The sequence below is a fragment of the Thunnus albacares genome, chromosome 5 (assembly GCF_914725855.1).
Source record: "Thunnus albacares chromosome 5, fThuAlb1.1, whole genome shotgun sequence".
Lineage (NCBI taxonomy): Eukaryota > Metazoa > Chordata > Actinopteri > Scombriformes > Scombridae > Thunnus > Thunnus albacares.
The window spans coordinates 28,858,064-28,874,181 of NC_058110.1; the positions used below are offsets into that span (position 1 = coordinate 28,858,064).

The following is a 16,118-nucleotide window of genomic DNA, read 5'->3' on the forward strand; positions in this document are numbered from 1 at the left end:
CCCCACTACACACTTACAGACTGATACACACACACACTCCAACACTAAACATAACACAATAATGGTCAGATCTAGCTTTTAATTCACTCCTATCATTATTTCAGGGTTACAACTAACAGGTATTTACGTTATCGATTAATCTGACGATTGTTTTGTCTATAAAATGTCAGAAAATAGTGAAAAATGCTGTTATAATTTCTTAGAGTCAATAAAGATGTCATCAGATGTCTTGTTTTGATCGATCAACAATCCAAACTCCAAAGATAATCAGTTCACTATCATGTATGTCACCAAAAAGAGATAAAAAATGATCAAAACAATTATTCGATCATCAAAAAAAGCTGTCGATTGCTTTTTAGATTAGTCGATCAACGAATCTCAGTATTATTGTCTTGTGCTGATACTCATTTATCCACAACAACATGAGAAAAGCCAGTGAGAAGTGAGAATTGTATTCCACTCAGAAAGTAGAAGCTAGTTAGCTTAGCTCGCCAGCATTAGCGCTGATTCCCACCAGACGGGACTTGTCGTTTATGTTATTTCAACACCTGCCTCCCTGAGTCATCGTCACCTTCCTCACGCTCAGTGTATGTGTTTGTCCCACATGATATAAAGAAAGGAGGTCTAGCTCTAGCCTGAACCGCTGAAGAGATGATATACAGACGGCTCAGATCATAGTTTAGGATCAAGCTAACAGCTGACTGTTAGATTTGAGGTAATATTATGAGCACAGATGTTTCACCTGTCAAATTATTACTGTGGACATTATCAGTCTGTTGCACTTACAGATGTGTTTGGCTTCTTCTTACTTCACTCAGGTGTTTGTGCGTCACTGTGCAGAATGATGTAAGCGCAGAGTTTGCGAGACATGTACCTACAAGCATGATTTGTGACATCACAACCCGTTTGGAACCAATCGTGTTTCGCTATTCAACTTGCACAAGTGCGATGTGGAAATCTGAAGCCTCCAGCGCACGAACACTGAGACTAGACATAGTAGAGGCATCTCCCATCCAGCTGTGAAATTAACAATATTTGTATATTCATATTTTCAGGATGTCTCACCTTGATGCTTGACTGTGAGGAAAAACCGTAGCCTGCGGCCCACGTACCCTCCTCTTCCTCCTCTTTTGACCTGATGCAGACACACACACACACATGTGCACACAATGATGCGTGCTCTTACATAAGTGCTAGGTGTGCTCTGGCAGGACAAGCTGTTCCGGAGGAGGAGGGCTGAGGTTGGATGGGGGAAACGCAGTCAGGTTATCAGTGTTTTCTTTAAAAGAGAGAGAGAGAGAGAGAGAGAGAGAGAAAGGACATTACTGAGCAAGATTCGCTCTCCGCTCTTCAAAGCGGCCCTGTTGATGAATGGGTATTGTATCACACCGAGTCAGATGCGTAATCTGGGTTTGAATTCATCCTTCAATGCGTCATATAATTCCACACACACACACACACACACACAAAAAAAAAAGACTGATCACCCTCAGATTTTCCAGCTTGCAGGGATGAGACAAGCTGTCCAGACTTATGCAAAAATCATCCCGAGGAGCCAAACTTTGCGATGGTGGTGAGGAAATTGAACTGCCAGGCTGTTGCTCTAAACCCACAAGTTCCATCCTTAATTATAAATCATGTTTAAGACATTTGAATCTACAGTTAATATGACCATCCCCCCCCCGTTTTAATGTCTTTAGCATCAGCTCTGTGAAGTCTTTTTTTTTTTTTTTCTTGCGCTCTGTAAAGCCACTTGTTTCTACCAAAAATAGGATCAAACTCTCTTATCGTACAGCTCTGGGAACAGTATGTACTTTAAAAGCGTGTTGGAATAGCCCTCTTATGTCGCGTGCCAGTGTTTGGAGGATTAGGTGTTAAGGTAATAATCCTGATTCACCTCAGAAGACTCCAGTCATCTTCTTCAAACAAGAAGGGCTTTATTACAGCTGAGCGGCTGCTGTAACAGTCATTGATGACACAACTTTGGAATGGGCATGCCTGACTTTGTAAGTCCGTGTATGTATGCGTGTGTGTTTGTGTGTGTGTGTGTGGGAGTGTTTGCAGGATGTGAGGAAACAAGGGTGCATAAGCAGGTGCCACGTGGCGTCGGATGTGCTAAGCCAAGACGAGGGTCGCGGTGGGGCCTGTGTGTGTGTGTGTGTGTTCTCAGCTGTTGGGGAGGGGGCTCTGTGTGTGTGTGTGTGTGTGTGTGTGTGTAGTATTTCATCTACAGTCACTCTTGCTCCCCACAAACCTCCCCACTAATCCGGGCAGATCTGAGAGCAGGCATGCAGGGTGGAGGGTGAGGAGGGGTGGAGAGGGACACACACACACACATGCGACACACACTCACATGACACATGTTGTCTCGCACACATCCACACGCTCGCCGTACGAGGCACGCGGGGGCTCCCGGTCAGCTGTCTCGCACCGTCGCCTTCTTTTACAGTCAGCTTCACTCCTCCTCCTCCTCCTCCTTCTCCTTCTCCTGTTCTGTTGTGGAAAACTGATCCACCTTCAGATCCAGAAAAGGCCAGATAATGAAAGTCAGGTCATAACTAAGTATCAATCATCCCGCTCATCGATAGGAATGTCCAGTATTGCAGAAATCTGTAATTTATGTTACGTGTATATCTTCAGGTATCTGTCTTGAGTGTTTTTTTTTTTTTTTTTTTTCCTATTTGGTCCTACTGGGTCCACTAGCTTTTTTTTTCTTCATCTCATGATGCACTCGTTTGTCTTGGCCAAAGCATCAGATATTTTCAGCTGCTTTAGTTGCAGCAGGAATGTGAACACCCCGGCTTGATATCGAGGAAGGCCTACCTATCTGGACTATTGTCTAAATATGGCCTCTGATTCGCTCATTTTTCTCTGGCCCCGGCCGTGTGTCTCCACACCTCATCGGAGAACATACCACCTCTGTGTGAGGGGACATTTGACCGGGCTATACGAAAATACGTGCGCGCATGCGTCGACTTCAGAGGAGTTCAGGCGGGCGATGTCTGCCGTCTGCCGTTAAGCCCTCTCTGTGGACGTAAAGCGGCAAACCGAGGTCAGTGAGTCAGTCAGAGGTGAAAAAAAAAAAAAACGTATCTGCAACTGCATAACGTCATCAAGAAATGTCTTTACTTGTATTTTCCTTTTAATCCAGCTCTACTGAATTTAGAGCAAGTCTAAACAGGAGGAGGAGAGACTGAGGAAGACTTGTCCTTTTTTTTTTTTCAGACACACTAACCAAGTAGCTGTCAGTACGTCTGTATCGGTTTTGTCCGTCTCTCCTTCCTCCACTTTGTCCAGACTTAAATATCTCAACAGCTGTTTGGTGGATTGGCATTAATCTTTTTAGCGTCTCACAGTGACGCCAGCGAGGGCTTGTTAACTGTGTTTTGTTATATAACAGGAAGTATATTGTAACTTGCAAAAACTGATTTTTTTTTTTTTTTTGGCTACTTTGAGGCAGCAGAAACAAGCTGTAAACCACAACACTGACATATTATTGCCTTTTAAGCTCATATGGTGAATTTGTTAGCAAACAGTCGCCTTTTTTTTAAACATCCAGCAGATGCATAGCAACATCAGTATTCATTCGGAGTCGTGTTTATGCGAATATTCACTCTGTTTTTTGGCTTCTACTCTACTTTGGTCTCCACTGTGTTCACCATCGGGTTCATCGCTGACTCGGTCGCTGTGTGTGCCGTTTGGTGCTGAGGAGGTAACATACAGTTGTTTTTGGAGCCTTTTTTTTTCGCTGTGGTTTTTTTTTCTTACAGCCAAAAACGGCACAATGAGAGCGGTGAACCAAAACAGTACAGTTTGAAGGCTGGTAAACCGAAAACAATTGAGGTGAAAGATGCTATAAAGCTCAGTTGAGGGGAACTGCAGAGTTATCAGTTCCCTCACTACAGGCGAATCCCTTCCACAGAAAAACAGTCATATGATCCGTTGTTGATATAGAAGTGTTTTTTTGCTGCTTTTAAAGGACTTGGATCTTTATTTAATTATTATTTCCTGATAGAAATAATAGTCAAAACTATGAAAAAATGGCCCAAATAAACCAGAATCATGCTTTAACCCAGTTTGTACTTCCTGGAGAGGAGAGCGTGTCACACTCGCTACAGTAAACAAGGCCGTTCTCTTATTTTGTTTAGCCTCGACGCCCGCTCGCTGACTTTTGTCTCTCAGTCCCTTTCTATTTAAAACCTCTCTCTGGTTGGGGCTCTGCTCGGGTACGGTGACCCTGGGTGTATGAGAGGAAGGGAGGAGTTAGTGCCGGTGGTGGCGGAGGACAGAGAAGAAAGGGAGTGAGAGGGAAAAAAAAGAGGAGAAGACCCTGGCTCGTGGAGCTCGGAGCAGGGCTGTTTAATCTCTGCAGGACTGTCAGATGGCTTTGACAGAGCGCAGGCACCAATTAGGCTGTAAGATTATGGGGGCTTTGTACTTCTGAAAAGCTTCTGGACAGACCTTTTTTTTTTCTTCCTTCCTGCTTTGGGGTTATATCTTTACTGAGACTCCTCACCCTCCCTTAACCATATCCCTCACCCCCCCCCCCCTCCTCTCTCCTTCTGTCCTCTCCCAGCCCTCCAACCTGGGATTTAAAATCTGCGATTATACCTGGCTAGACATTGAGAGGAGCGGATTAATAAGGCAGCTCGTCAGTGTGGCTTGACAGGGGAGCGTTGAGGAGCGAGTTAGCAGGCCAGCGAGTTGGCGAGTCGGATGTTTTATTGGGTTCCTGGGTGCCTGTTGGCATGGATATGGAGCCGAACTGCAGGAGGGCGGAAGACTCCCGCTCGCTTCTACAGAATATGACGGTAGAGTACCAGGGGAGGGGACAGAGAGAGTCTTGACTGCATTTAAACCCTGTTATGTATAGCTGAAGCATGTGGCAGTGCATTATCATGTGTTACAACGATATAGAGACTTAAGGAGGGTTGATATAACTGTGTCAGGGCACGGCGTCTACCTGTTGCATATCTATAGTCGTGTTTACATGAAAGCAAGAGTCCCTAGCTCACATGCACACATATTTACACGCATGCACAGACACGCTGCTCCTCCTGAGTACATGGAAACAATGACAGGAAGTACATTAGCAGGACCTCCATTGTATCTCTCCATACATCCTTGCTTCCTGAGCCGGGTGTGGGTGACGGCGAGGGGGGGGGGGGGGGGTAAGGGGACGCAGGGTGGAGTGAAGAGATATAGAAGAGCGCCCCGGTGTTTCTCTGTCCCTAGTTGAGGTGAAGGAAAGAGCAGAGGGGGTTGGAGGGGGTTGGAGGGGGGGGGGGGTAGTCGGATCTGTCTGGCCCGAGACAGAGAGATCCTTAATCCTGCAGCCTTCTGCTGCCTGTCGCCTGGCCTCCGCGGTCTGGAAGCCTCCCAGTCGCTGACCTGTGGTCGGTTTTGTTGCTTCACCTCCAGGGATCTGATTTTGGATTATGTAAGGTTAAGCTGGTCCCAGATCAGCACAGGAGGTGAAAAACTTGACTTTAAGTCAATTAGTTGTCATCCCACAGAGGGGGGGGACAGATGGTGGGATGGTGGGAGTCACCAAACCTCAGGAATGCCTGTGGCAGCCTCTGTGGTCATTTTAATTGTGGCAGAAACAATAGTGAGGCAGGAGGCTGTTTATTCTAAATGTGTGTGACTGTTTTACCCTTTTCACTTTGGCCCGGTCTTTTTGAAATGTTTCTGTGTTTTATTGCAGGGACCTGGGGTACTTGGCAGTTGAGTTGATCTGACTTTGTCCTCTTTCTCTCCTTTCTGTGTCCAGGTTTGCCACCATCCAGACTGCCAAGACCTGAATAGCAAAAGCCCCCTTCACCTGTGTGAGTCATGTGACTCACGCTGCCATTCAGAGAACACAGACAACATGCACTTTGACCGGCACCCCCGATTTGACTTACAACCTCAAGGTAGTCCTTGTGTTATTTCTTTATTTGGTATTTCCCCTCTGACAGTGATGTCATACCCATTACCTCATCACAGGATTTCACTGTGTAAATAACAAGGATCCCGAGCTTTTAACGCTGTCTAAATAAGGCAGAGATTATTTGTTGTGAAACTCTGAGTCTGAACTTTTGTGATTCATATGATTCATTTGTTTATGTGTCAACATCTACTGTAAAAGTTGAACTCTCATTGTGACAGTAACTGATATTAAAGGGTTGCTTCATCCAAATTACCACAAACATAATATACTCGCTTATCTTAAGTGTTTACTCAGCCTGATGATTTCATTTCACTTGAGTCATTCAACTTTACATTACGTAATTATTTTATCTGATTAGTTGTATCAGTAGTGACATTTCCTTCTACATGGAAGCTGTAGTTTTGGTTAGTAGTTAATTTTAATATTTTTCAGGACAATTTTTAGGGTTTAAGTGTTGTTCTTTCTGTAAAGTCGACTTACAACAACCCTCACTGACATTTTTCAGGCCATTTTTCAGTCTCTCTTTTTCACAGATGTAGCCGGGTAGCTAGCAAGCTATGCAGGAAGATGATGTTGTCCCCTGCTTACAAAACTCTGATTAGTCAACTGTTTCTCGAACAGGCAGAAACAGCCGTCACTGGCTTCAACCGCAGATTTATTTCAATAAATAAACAAATCATATGTGGTGGCGATTCAGAGGTCTGGAGCCATCCTGGTGCTAACTCATCACTCATTAGATTTTTGGCTCAGACCTTAAAATATGATCCATCCCTGAGATTTCTGCTTCCACCCCAGTACAATAGAATCATATTAAATTTCATCTGGTGACTTTAGTTGATCTAAAAACCGCATGTTGTCATTGGAACTACTTTCTACCAAAATTATAGTCCTGATGAAAACTATGAAAAGTGACACTGATCCTGGAAAGAGCTGTTGAATTTTTTTAAATGTCCACAAATTAAATCTCATTCACCTCTGTTGTGCAATAATTGTAGACGAATATCTGACAGCAAAAACAGACAAAATTGCAAAACTATCTTCATGGTGGTGGAGAGAATAAACGTGTTTCTTTCTGATTTGGGTGAACCTCCTCCTCTTTAAAGCTTGATGATTAAAGGCTGCCTTCAGTGTGATCCGACAGAAAGAATGACTGCTGTGTTTTCTTAACCCTCAGCCTCCATCCTGGCTCGGAACGTGTCCACGCGCTCCTGTCCCCCGCGCACCAGCCCCCCCTCCGACCTGGAGGAAGAGGATGAGGGGAGCAATGACCGCGGGTTGGTAACCCTCCGTTACATAACGCTAGCGTTCGTGTATCCCTGCCTGTCAGTAGAGCTTTTGTCCTTTTCACACTGGAGGATAAATCACTGCCATGAAATGTGTGTCTCCTGGCATTAATTTCGATCACTTCTTTTTAAAGTCTCGATGGTCACATTAAACGGGCATATGTTGGGGGTTCTTTTGAAGAACTGGTATATATAAACGGTATGATAACGTGTGTGTAACTGTTTTGCAGGGAGCGTAAAACAGGGGGGATGAAGTTGGTGAAAAAGAAGCCACGGAGACGACACACTGATGTAAGTAACCACGCAGACACATGGGCTGCAGTGTGCAACATAAAAAAAGTCCCCCTAGAGAACAACAACTTCATATCAGTTCCTGGAAGGAGTCTACTGCAGCTTTTACATTTATGGTAGGGCGGGGGGGTATATTATTTTTTTGTGACGCAGAGTTATTTTTATGCTACAAGTGCATGCTACAGGCATAGATTTGTGCAGCGTGAAATCTGCCACCATTATTCTCTGTGATGATGATGTAACATTATGGTATCTCCCAGCCAGGCTGCTCTTTGTTTGAGGCAGGCAGTGTAGTGAGAAGGAGCCCCCCTGTGGATCTGCTGAGAGCTCACATCATACAGCACGAGCCCGGGGGGCCCAGCCAGCAGAGCTGCAGCCCCACCTGTGTCAACTAACTAGTGTGTCTGTTCCCCCCCCCTGCAGGACCCCAGTAAGGAGTGCTTCAGCCTTAAGTTTGATCTCAACGTGGACATAAACACAGAGATTGTACCTGCTATGAAAAAGAAAACCTTGAGGTGAGAGGACAGTGGGAGGATCCGTGTCAGAGTGGTCATGTAGAATGTATTTAGAGTCTGATATAAACCGTGTTTTTCTTTGTGATGTGTTTTCAGAGAGGTTTTAGGGCCAGTGTTTGAGAGGAACGGCATTGAGCTGTCCAGGGTCGACTTGTTCCTGGATCAGTCCAACACGCCGCTGTCCCTCAACTTCGAGGCTTACCGTTTTGGAGGACACTACCTCAAAGTTAAAGGTAAAAAATCCATGAATACGTTTCAGCAGTTTATCAACCCCACTTTGCCCTTTCCACTGTCTTGAGTCATTGCATTGAGGTTTTGCGCTCTTAAAATGATGCATTTGGCCTTGCGATGTATGTAGTTTAAGCTGCTCCTGATTATACGTACAGAATATAAGAGCATTGAGTATGAAACTTTACACAAATAGCTATTATATCTGGCAAACAATCACACCATAAGCTTGTGAAATGAATCATAGTAGCACGATCAAAGCAAACAGAAAGTGTTGACCTTTTGCTTTGTTCATAGAAAGAAGGAAACCTTTGAGTCTTGCACCTTTTAGTCATGGTGTATTTAAAAACGTTACACCTTCCTTATCTGTTCAGCCTTTAACAATGACTGAGCAGGACAGATGGCGAAGGCCAGTTTCCTCTCACACCCGTGTTTCTGACCAGAAGGAAAAAGGAGTGGACCGCATGCTTAAAAGTGATCAGAACTACAAGTGCAAAATTTGTTACTGATCTGATCTAAAAGTGTAATTAAAAATCCCATGAATCAACAGCACTACCGCGCGGAAGCAGCATGATGACAGAATGACTCAGCCAGATTTTTCCTCCTTTGCCGCCTCAGTGGAAACTGGGAATTGTGCCCCTTCTCTGCGATCACTGCAGTTACACTTGTTGCAGTTTCTTGGCCCATTTAAATGACCAGTCTGTAAGATTTAGTGGCATCTAGCGGCGAGGTTGCAGATTGCAACCGAATGAATACACCTCTCCTCACCCTCACCCTCACCCTCTCCTTTTCAAGCATATAGGAGAACCTACAGTGGCCGCGAAACTAGCGAAAAATCTCTCTCTCTAGAGCCAGTGTTTGGTTTGTCCGTTCTGGGCTACTGTAGAAACATGGTGGTGCAACATGGCGGCCTCCGTGGAAGAGAACCCGCTCCCTATGTAGATATAAAGGGCTCATTCTAAGGTAACGAAAACACAATTCTTATTTTCAGGGGATTATATGCTAATTAAAACACACTTATGAATATTATATTCAGTTTCTGCCAAGTCTGTTCCACTAGATGCCACTAAATCCTACACACTGCACCTTTAAGCCTCTCATAAAAGAGATCCAATGCCATGACTAATTGCTGTTCTTTTGAAATCGTCACCTCCTGACCGCAGTCTGGAGTTACATACAGTCTGAAACAAAGAGGTCCACAGCTGTTTAGTCACGTGTCTGGGAGGTAAAGAAGCTTTGCATCGTTCTGTTAAACACGTTCTATCAAATCTCTGTTATTACTGTAACAAAGGTGAAGAAGTCCCAGTTCTTCCCTGCTTTTGTTGGTATTATCCTTTATACCAGTTTTACAAGGGCATGTTAAAGCATTTCAGTTAAAGAAAAAACAGTAATAGTTTGGGTGTGGTGCTCAGTTCAAAATTACTCAAATGTGAAAAGAGAAACATGAAGTTATTATGATGCTTTAGCAGTGAGTATCTTCCAAAGTCTTTTTAGTATCAAATTCCCTCTTTCCCTCTGGATAGTGTTTCCATACTGAGCTGCAGCAGAAGGACGGTGACACAGAGTGAGAATTTGGTACAAAAAAGGCTGCAACTTTGGAAGATATTAACGTAATTTGTCTAACTCAGACTGCTGAAGCCTCATGTTAGCTTTAAATAAACTTTGGAATGTATTTTTGTGGATTTTGTCCTGCATCACTTACATTGGAATCACTTTATGAAGGGATCTTTTAATGGCCAGTACGAACAGGAGGAATGATTACAGCAAGCAAAAACTGTTTCAATGTTCATATTAAGACAGACTTAAAAAACGTGAACCCATCCTTTAACTACAGTGGCTTCCTCTGCAGACAAAAACTAAATATTGATGATGTGACTGCTGTGCATATTCCAGTTTTACAGGATTCCCCTTCCCAGACAGTTCAACATGTTTTTTTTTCCTTTAGCACGGCCAGGTGATGAGCTGAAGGTGGAGCAGGGCGTGAAGGACTTGCGGTCGCTCAGCCTGCCCAACATGAAGCCCTCCGGAGGTCAGCAAAGCCCTTATATCCTCACCCCAGGCAGCGAGAGGGTGGAGCATGGATCTCTGGGACGCCGAGAAAGTGTTGATCTGCTGGTGAGTTACATCTGGGACAAACAGGACAGCGGTGTCATTTGTCAGCTGTTATATTTCATGTGAGGCTGCAGCTCGTGACATATGAAACTGCTTCTCAGACTCATCAAACCAAAATACACCACTCACCGCACACAAACACAGACACACCCTGTGACTCTTACTGTTTTGCTACACCCTTTACTATTTTCCATAACTTCACCTCCTCTTCCTCCACTCCCAGTGCATCTCATGGTAATCCCATCATGACCTCATCGTATTTCATTACCTTTATCTGCCCAGAAGAACCCTGGGAATGTATTTCTGGATTTCCGTTTAGCCGACCGCCAACTTCATTGTGTGTGTTTTGTGCGCACGCTCGTGTACGTGCTTGCCAGCCTGCTCTGTGTGCCAGATTGAAACCTTGAATCCCATTTAATGATGAGTTTGCTCAGGAACACTCTGTGCCAGTCCAACACTTCCTGCAACGACAGGAAGCGTTTGTTTTGTTACTGTTGAGAGAAGCTGAGAAGCTGAATGAGGACTGTAGGATCCTGATCCGACTTGGCTGCCAAACACGGAGCTTGAAATAGGCCAGACAGGGGAATCATTTAGTTTCACTATAATTCCATCCGTGAGTAACACAATGACAGAATGTACGACTGTTTTGGTCACGGGTTTCATAAATTACTGTAATAAAATATCGAAAGCAAAAGTCTTATCAGATGGGGGACGCTGGGACAAAATCTTATCAAATGGGGGTTTGTGGTCTAATTTGTGTCAGTTTAGGGGTCCTTAATGTGAAAATGTTTGAGAACTACTGGTTTAGTCTATATTTGACCTGCCAAGGGACTGTAGATGAAAATTAGTTGTAAGCTAACTCTGGTACAGTACATCAAATGGTAACGTTTATGTGTAATATTCTACATGGTCCCTTACTAATAAAATAAATAAATCAAAATCAGAAACAGGTTTATTAGGTTTACACATACAAGGAATTTGCTTTGGTATTGTGGTGCGCAACAGTCAAAAAATAGAGGGTAAACCACGTAAGATAGGTGATATAAATATATAAATAAAAATGTACAATTAAAATGTGAAATATCGTTAATATAGTGAAAATATAGTATAGCTATGTAATTGTACAAGATATTGATGGGAAATATGTAAAAGTTCACAATATAAAAACAGTATAAACAGTACATGTGATGTGCAAATGTGAAATTACAAATAATTGCATTAATTTAACACGTCATTGTTCAATTAAATAAATAAAATGTCATAAAATAGTGAAAAATGCCTTTCACAAGTTTCCAGAACCAAAAAGTGAAATCTTCAAATTGACCGTTAGCTAAGCATCGCCCCCTTAGTTACTGTCGTTAGCTTGCCAAGTTTCCCGCTCTTATGACACATATGCAGTTTACAATGATAATGTGGCAGATTTGTCACTCATATTTTCAAAACAATAGGTCCTTCATTTCAAACACAGGAAGACAAAAATCTTTTCTCATTTCTAGCAGACGACTGTCAATTTTGGTTGCCGAAATGACGACCATCACTGTCAGATATTATCAGCTTTAGCTAGCTGGCTAATTAAGCTAACATTATCTCCATGTGTTGGTTAAAAATGCTGTCTTCTTCTGACTAGTAAATGTTTCCAGCTCACATTTTATAACAAGAATCCTATAAATCATCCTCAGCCAGCGTGTTCAGCATTGACTCAGGTTTAGGCAGTCTGCTTATGAAAACAAGCTGACCTTTTGCGTGCCTCAGACAAGTCATTGATTGCTAAAACACCCTCGAGGCAAGTCTAGACCCACTTATAGGTGAGTGTGATTATGTCTACACGCTGTAAAACTAAGACTAGTCTTGATGTCATCGTTGCTTTTGGGCAGAGAAGCAGGTAGAGGCTCGGTTAAAGCATTTTACTGCCATCTGTGGTGGTAAGTCATGAAGGTTAGTCATCGGCCGCATAAGACATAAACACTGGAGGTTGCTGAGGAAAGCAGTTTTAGTCATTCAGTAACTGACCTCATATTTCTGAGTTTGTTTATTCTGTCAATGCCATCAAACTACTGACAGCGTACTTCCTTTCAAGGAATTTCGTGAAAGAATTCCAATGAAAGTAATGACTTATCCATTTTATTGACTGTGAATGTGGAAAGTGTAATGTCAGGGAATAACAACTCTCATGCAGTCCTCAGGGGGGCAATAATGTGCTTTCTGATGGTCTGATGAAAGCTGCTGGAGTCTGTTACATATCTGATGGAAAGCATTAAGCCTGTAGACTGTTAGAAGCTTCATGGTTTCACAAAAGATATTTCTCTAAAGCTGAAAGCGTCCAGCAAACGAATATTGCCAACTTGGCCTCTTGAAAACTGATTGTAAACAACATATGTGTGCAAGAGTATTTGTCACTATTAGACCAAATAATTGAAAAGTAATCAATAATTACAATTACTTAGTAAGTTGCAGGCCTCACATTTCCCATTTCCCTGAGTGTGTGAAGCTGTTTGGAGAGACTGATTCATAAACTTGGACCCAAACAAGAGTCTCTTGCCATAGAAGCCGAGTTCACTGAAGTCTATTGATACTTTTGTCTTTTAACAGACTCAACAGCAGAAACCTTGAGATCCGTTTTGGGTGCCTGCCCGCGTTTTATGAAAGCCGTTTTGGAAGACAAAAGCTCTACTTGGACATGGTGGGCACTCAGCGCGGTCTTTGAGTTTCTATGACAGCAGCTTTGGCACTCACCATAAAACGCATGCGTGCCTGCTTTTTATGGAATCAAGGGCTTTTGCTCAAAAGACGTTTTAGATATTCGCCTAGTGACCGGATTCACGGCCTGGCACTGCAGCGGCTTGTGCCAGGCTTCAGAGGAAAGCAGCCAAGTCCTGTCCTTTTGCTGTGTAGAGTTACTCTTTTGTTTGAATGGGGGGTATTTCAAGTTTATTATTGCATGCATGTTACATTTTATAGTCTCTGGCAACATTGTGATAGGCTGCGGAGAGCCTTTGATGATCTGAATTGATTATTTTACAACAGGGAGCCTCAGCCAAGCAATCTGATTGGTCAAAGACACATTCCGACCCTGCTGATAGTTCCCATAAAGCACCGCTACCCATCTGTGCCTCGTACATATTGCATAATCAACAAATAATGCATCTTTTTACACTCTCTACAATGTCAGCTGTGTGCCAAATCACCTTTGATACTGACCTAAAATAAGTTTAACTTTTAACCCGCAGTGTGTGATTGAAAAAAAACTGTTAAAACATTAACTGTTAGATAATTTGATAAAACTGAAACTCAAATCTGAAAGGTTGTGTCACGGCTGGAATCCCCCCCTTCTGTATATACAGTGATATCTGTGACTCATATTATCTGTTTGGTAAGCGGAGGTAAGTAATCCCCAGGGTCAAGGCTCAGGATGCTAAAGTCAGACTGTGGCAAAATATTTTGTCAGATCAGCTTTATTCATAGTGTGTTATACGAAAATGTTGCAGTTACTGTATCACAGCAGGTTATGGGAAACGCAGTTCAGGCGCTCGCTTGTCTTCTTGAGAATAGAAACTGTAAGTTTTACAGTAGTCATAAAGATAACTGAACCGTCTGTGACCTTATGATTGTCAGTAAGTATGTACAGTACATTGAGCCTCGCTCTCTTGTCAGTTGGTCCTTTTTTTTTTTTTTATATAACACACGCCCATCAGTTGCCATAGCACAGTAAGTTAAACACTAAAGTGGCGGGCCAACACTGCCGGTCTGTCACGCTTCGCTGACTGTATGTGAATCGAGTTAAATCCATAAAATCCATGTAACCGGGTGAAGTCTGTTCTCTCGCAGTAACAGTTTTTTTGATCCAGAGATTGCAAATTACAGTGACTTGGATCACATTACACTTTGCAGTTGGATGGTTTTGACTTTCCCAGGGAGTTAATGTCAGGGTTAATGTCAGATAATGGATCCTCCATATGTGTGTCAGTACTCAGGCCTCCCATACTGCACTTCTCCCATCACTTCAAGGAAAACTGTACTCAGTTCAATTCTAGGGCTGAGTGTCAAACCTCCATACTTGTGTGGTGTCAACTGAAATGTGTCTTTATTATAATGTATTAAAAACTTGCATTCACTGAAAACTGGCATCAAATTTGTAATCTTTGTCACTTATTCTCTGATTGATTGACAGAAAATGAACCGCTTAAGTCATTTTTCAAGCAAAATTACCAAACATTCTCTGGTTCCAGTTTCTTCTCTGCTGCTTTTCTCTGTTTTATATCTTTGTAAACTGAATATCTTTGGGTTTTGGACTCTTGGTTGGACAAGATATTTTTTAAATCGTGATGGGCATTTTCCACCATTTTTTAGACCAAATGATCCAATTTGTTGAAGCTCTAGATCTGATAGTTCCCAATCAATACGTGTAGCCTTCACTGAAACATCTAAAAACAAGTAGCTGAGACTCCAGGCTTTGCCCCGAGGCTGGAAGGAGAGTCTGTTATGTAAGAGACCGAGCAGGTAGATAATGTTGTTTCATAATAGACAAGGACTCAGTGCTGGGGAAATACAGTAGCTGACAAAAGCCTTCAGGGCTGAAGACACCATGATGACATATAAAGCCCACATTTCATCTAATAAGACAGCGGAGGGAGTGGCGAGTGTCTCGTCTTCTTTCTGTCTGCGTACTGAACCTGAAATCGAGTGACACATACGTCTTAAAAGGGAGATTAAGTCTGTTTTGAAAGATATTGTATTCATGTAGCCGACTACGCTTTGTTTAGGAAGGCGGAAGACACCGGCAGACGCAATTGTCATTAGTTATTTCCTATTTTTTCACACTATGTCATACAGTTTTTCACCCCTCGCATTACACAACCGTGGATGGTAATTGGCTTCTTCTTCTTGGCCCCTACAGTGGAGATTGTTTCTCACACTCAGCTGCCACCACTTGTCTCACTATCTGAACCGTCTGATAGCTGACAATGGGGACAATTGTCGCCGAACACAGAGTCATTTCGAATGACAATGGTTGAATCAGCGGAGGTCACACGGGTCGTCATCGCCGCGTTTGATCTGAAGAATTGTCAAGAGAGCTTGAAGTCGAGTCAATAACCTTCAATTCAGCTGAACGTGAAGTGTTCTGTAAAACAGTCAGCACAGTTTGTTAATAGAGTGAGAAGTATCGGTGATTGAGCTGATAAAGGATTTGGTAAGTGCTAGTTTGTATAATAAGAGCTGACTGATTCTTTTCATTATCGTTTAATCTGTGTATTATTTCCTTGATTACTAGATTAGTTGTTTGAGCCACAAAATGCCAGAAAATGGTGAAAAATGTTCCCCAAAGTATCGTCCTCAAATGTCTTGTTTTGTCCCGACCAACAGTCCACAACCCAAAGATCTTCAGTTTACTGTCATAGAGGACTAAAGGAATATTCACACAGAAAATATTCACATTTGAGAAGCTTGAATCAGGGAATTTTGACTTTTTTTTTCTTCACTGTTTTTATGACGTTTTATATGATATTTCCATTTATTTCTTAAATCACAATTCCTACTGGTGATAATTTGAGGGCTGTGGTTATTTGTTGGACATTTTATATGTCCTGATTACTGAAAATTAAACTAACAACACTCACTTCTTGCAGTTTCTATCTCATATTAGAATCATTTCTAATTGCTGAATCCAGCTTGTCCGGTCTTGTCTGTCTGTTTGAAGAATTAAATGACTTGTTTTGGTACCACATTCTCTAATACAAGTAATTATATCAGGTGCCAGGA

At 42.7% G+C, this 16,118-nt stretch overlaps 1 protein-coding gene across 5 annotated transcripts in view; it reads left to right on the plus strand.

The window, feature by feature from the left end:
- plekhg5b (pleckstrin homology domain containing, family G (with RhoGef domain) member 5b) overlaps positions 1 to 16,118 on the plus strand; it is a 76,116-nt gene that overhangs the window by 44,773 nt on the left and 15,225 nt on the right. For 4 of the 5 annotated variants that reach the window (XM_044350655.1, XM_044350659.1, XM_044350658.1 and 1 more), the window contains 6 exons: positions 5,774 to 5,915; positions 7,107 to 7,206; positions 7,446 to 7,506; positions 7,930 to 8,021; positions 8,118 to 8,254; positions 10,195 to 10,364. In XM_044350655.1, the coding sequence (XP_044206590.1) occupies positions 5,774 to 5,915; positions 7,107 to 7,206; positions 7,446 to 7,506; positions 7,930 to 8,021; positions 8,118 to 8,254; positions 10,195 to 10,364 (702 nt within the window). Of the gene's footprint in view, positions 1 to 4,713; positions 4,812 to 5,773; positions 5,916 to 7,106; positions 7,207 to 7,445; positions 7,507 to 7,929; positions 8,022 to 8,117; positions 8,255 to 10,194; positions 10,365 to 16,118 lie in introns of those variants that run through there. The other variant, XM_044350657.1, reaches the window with a different exon arrangement.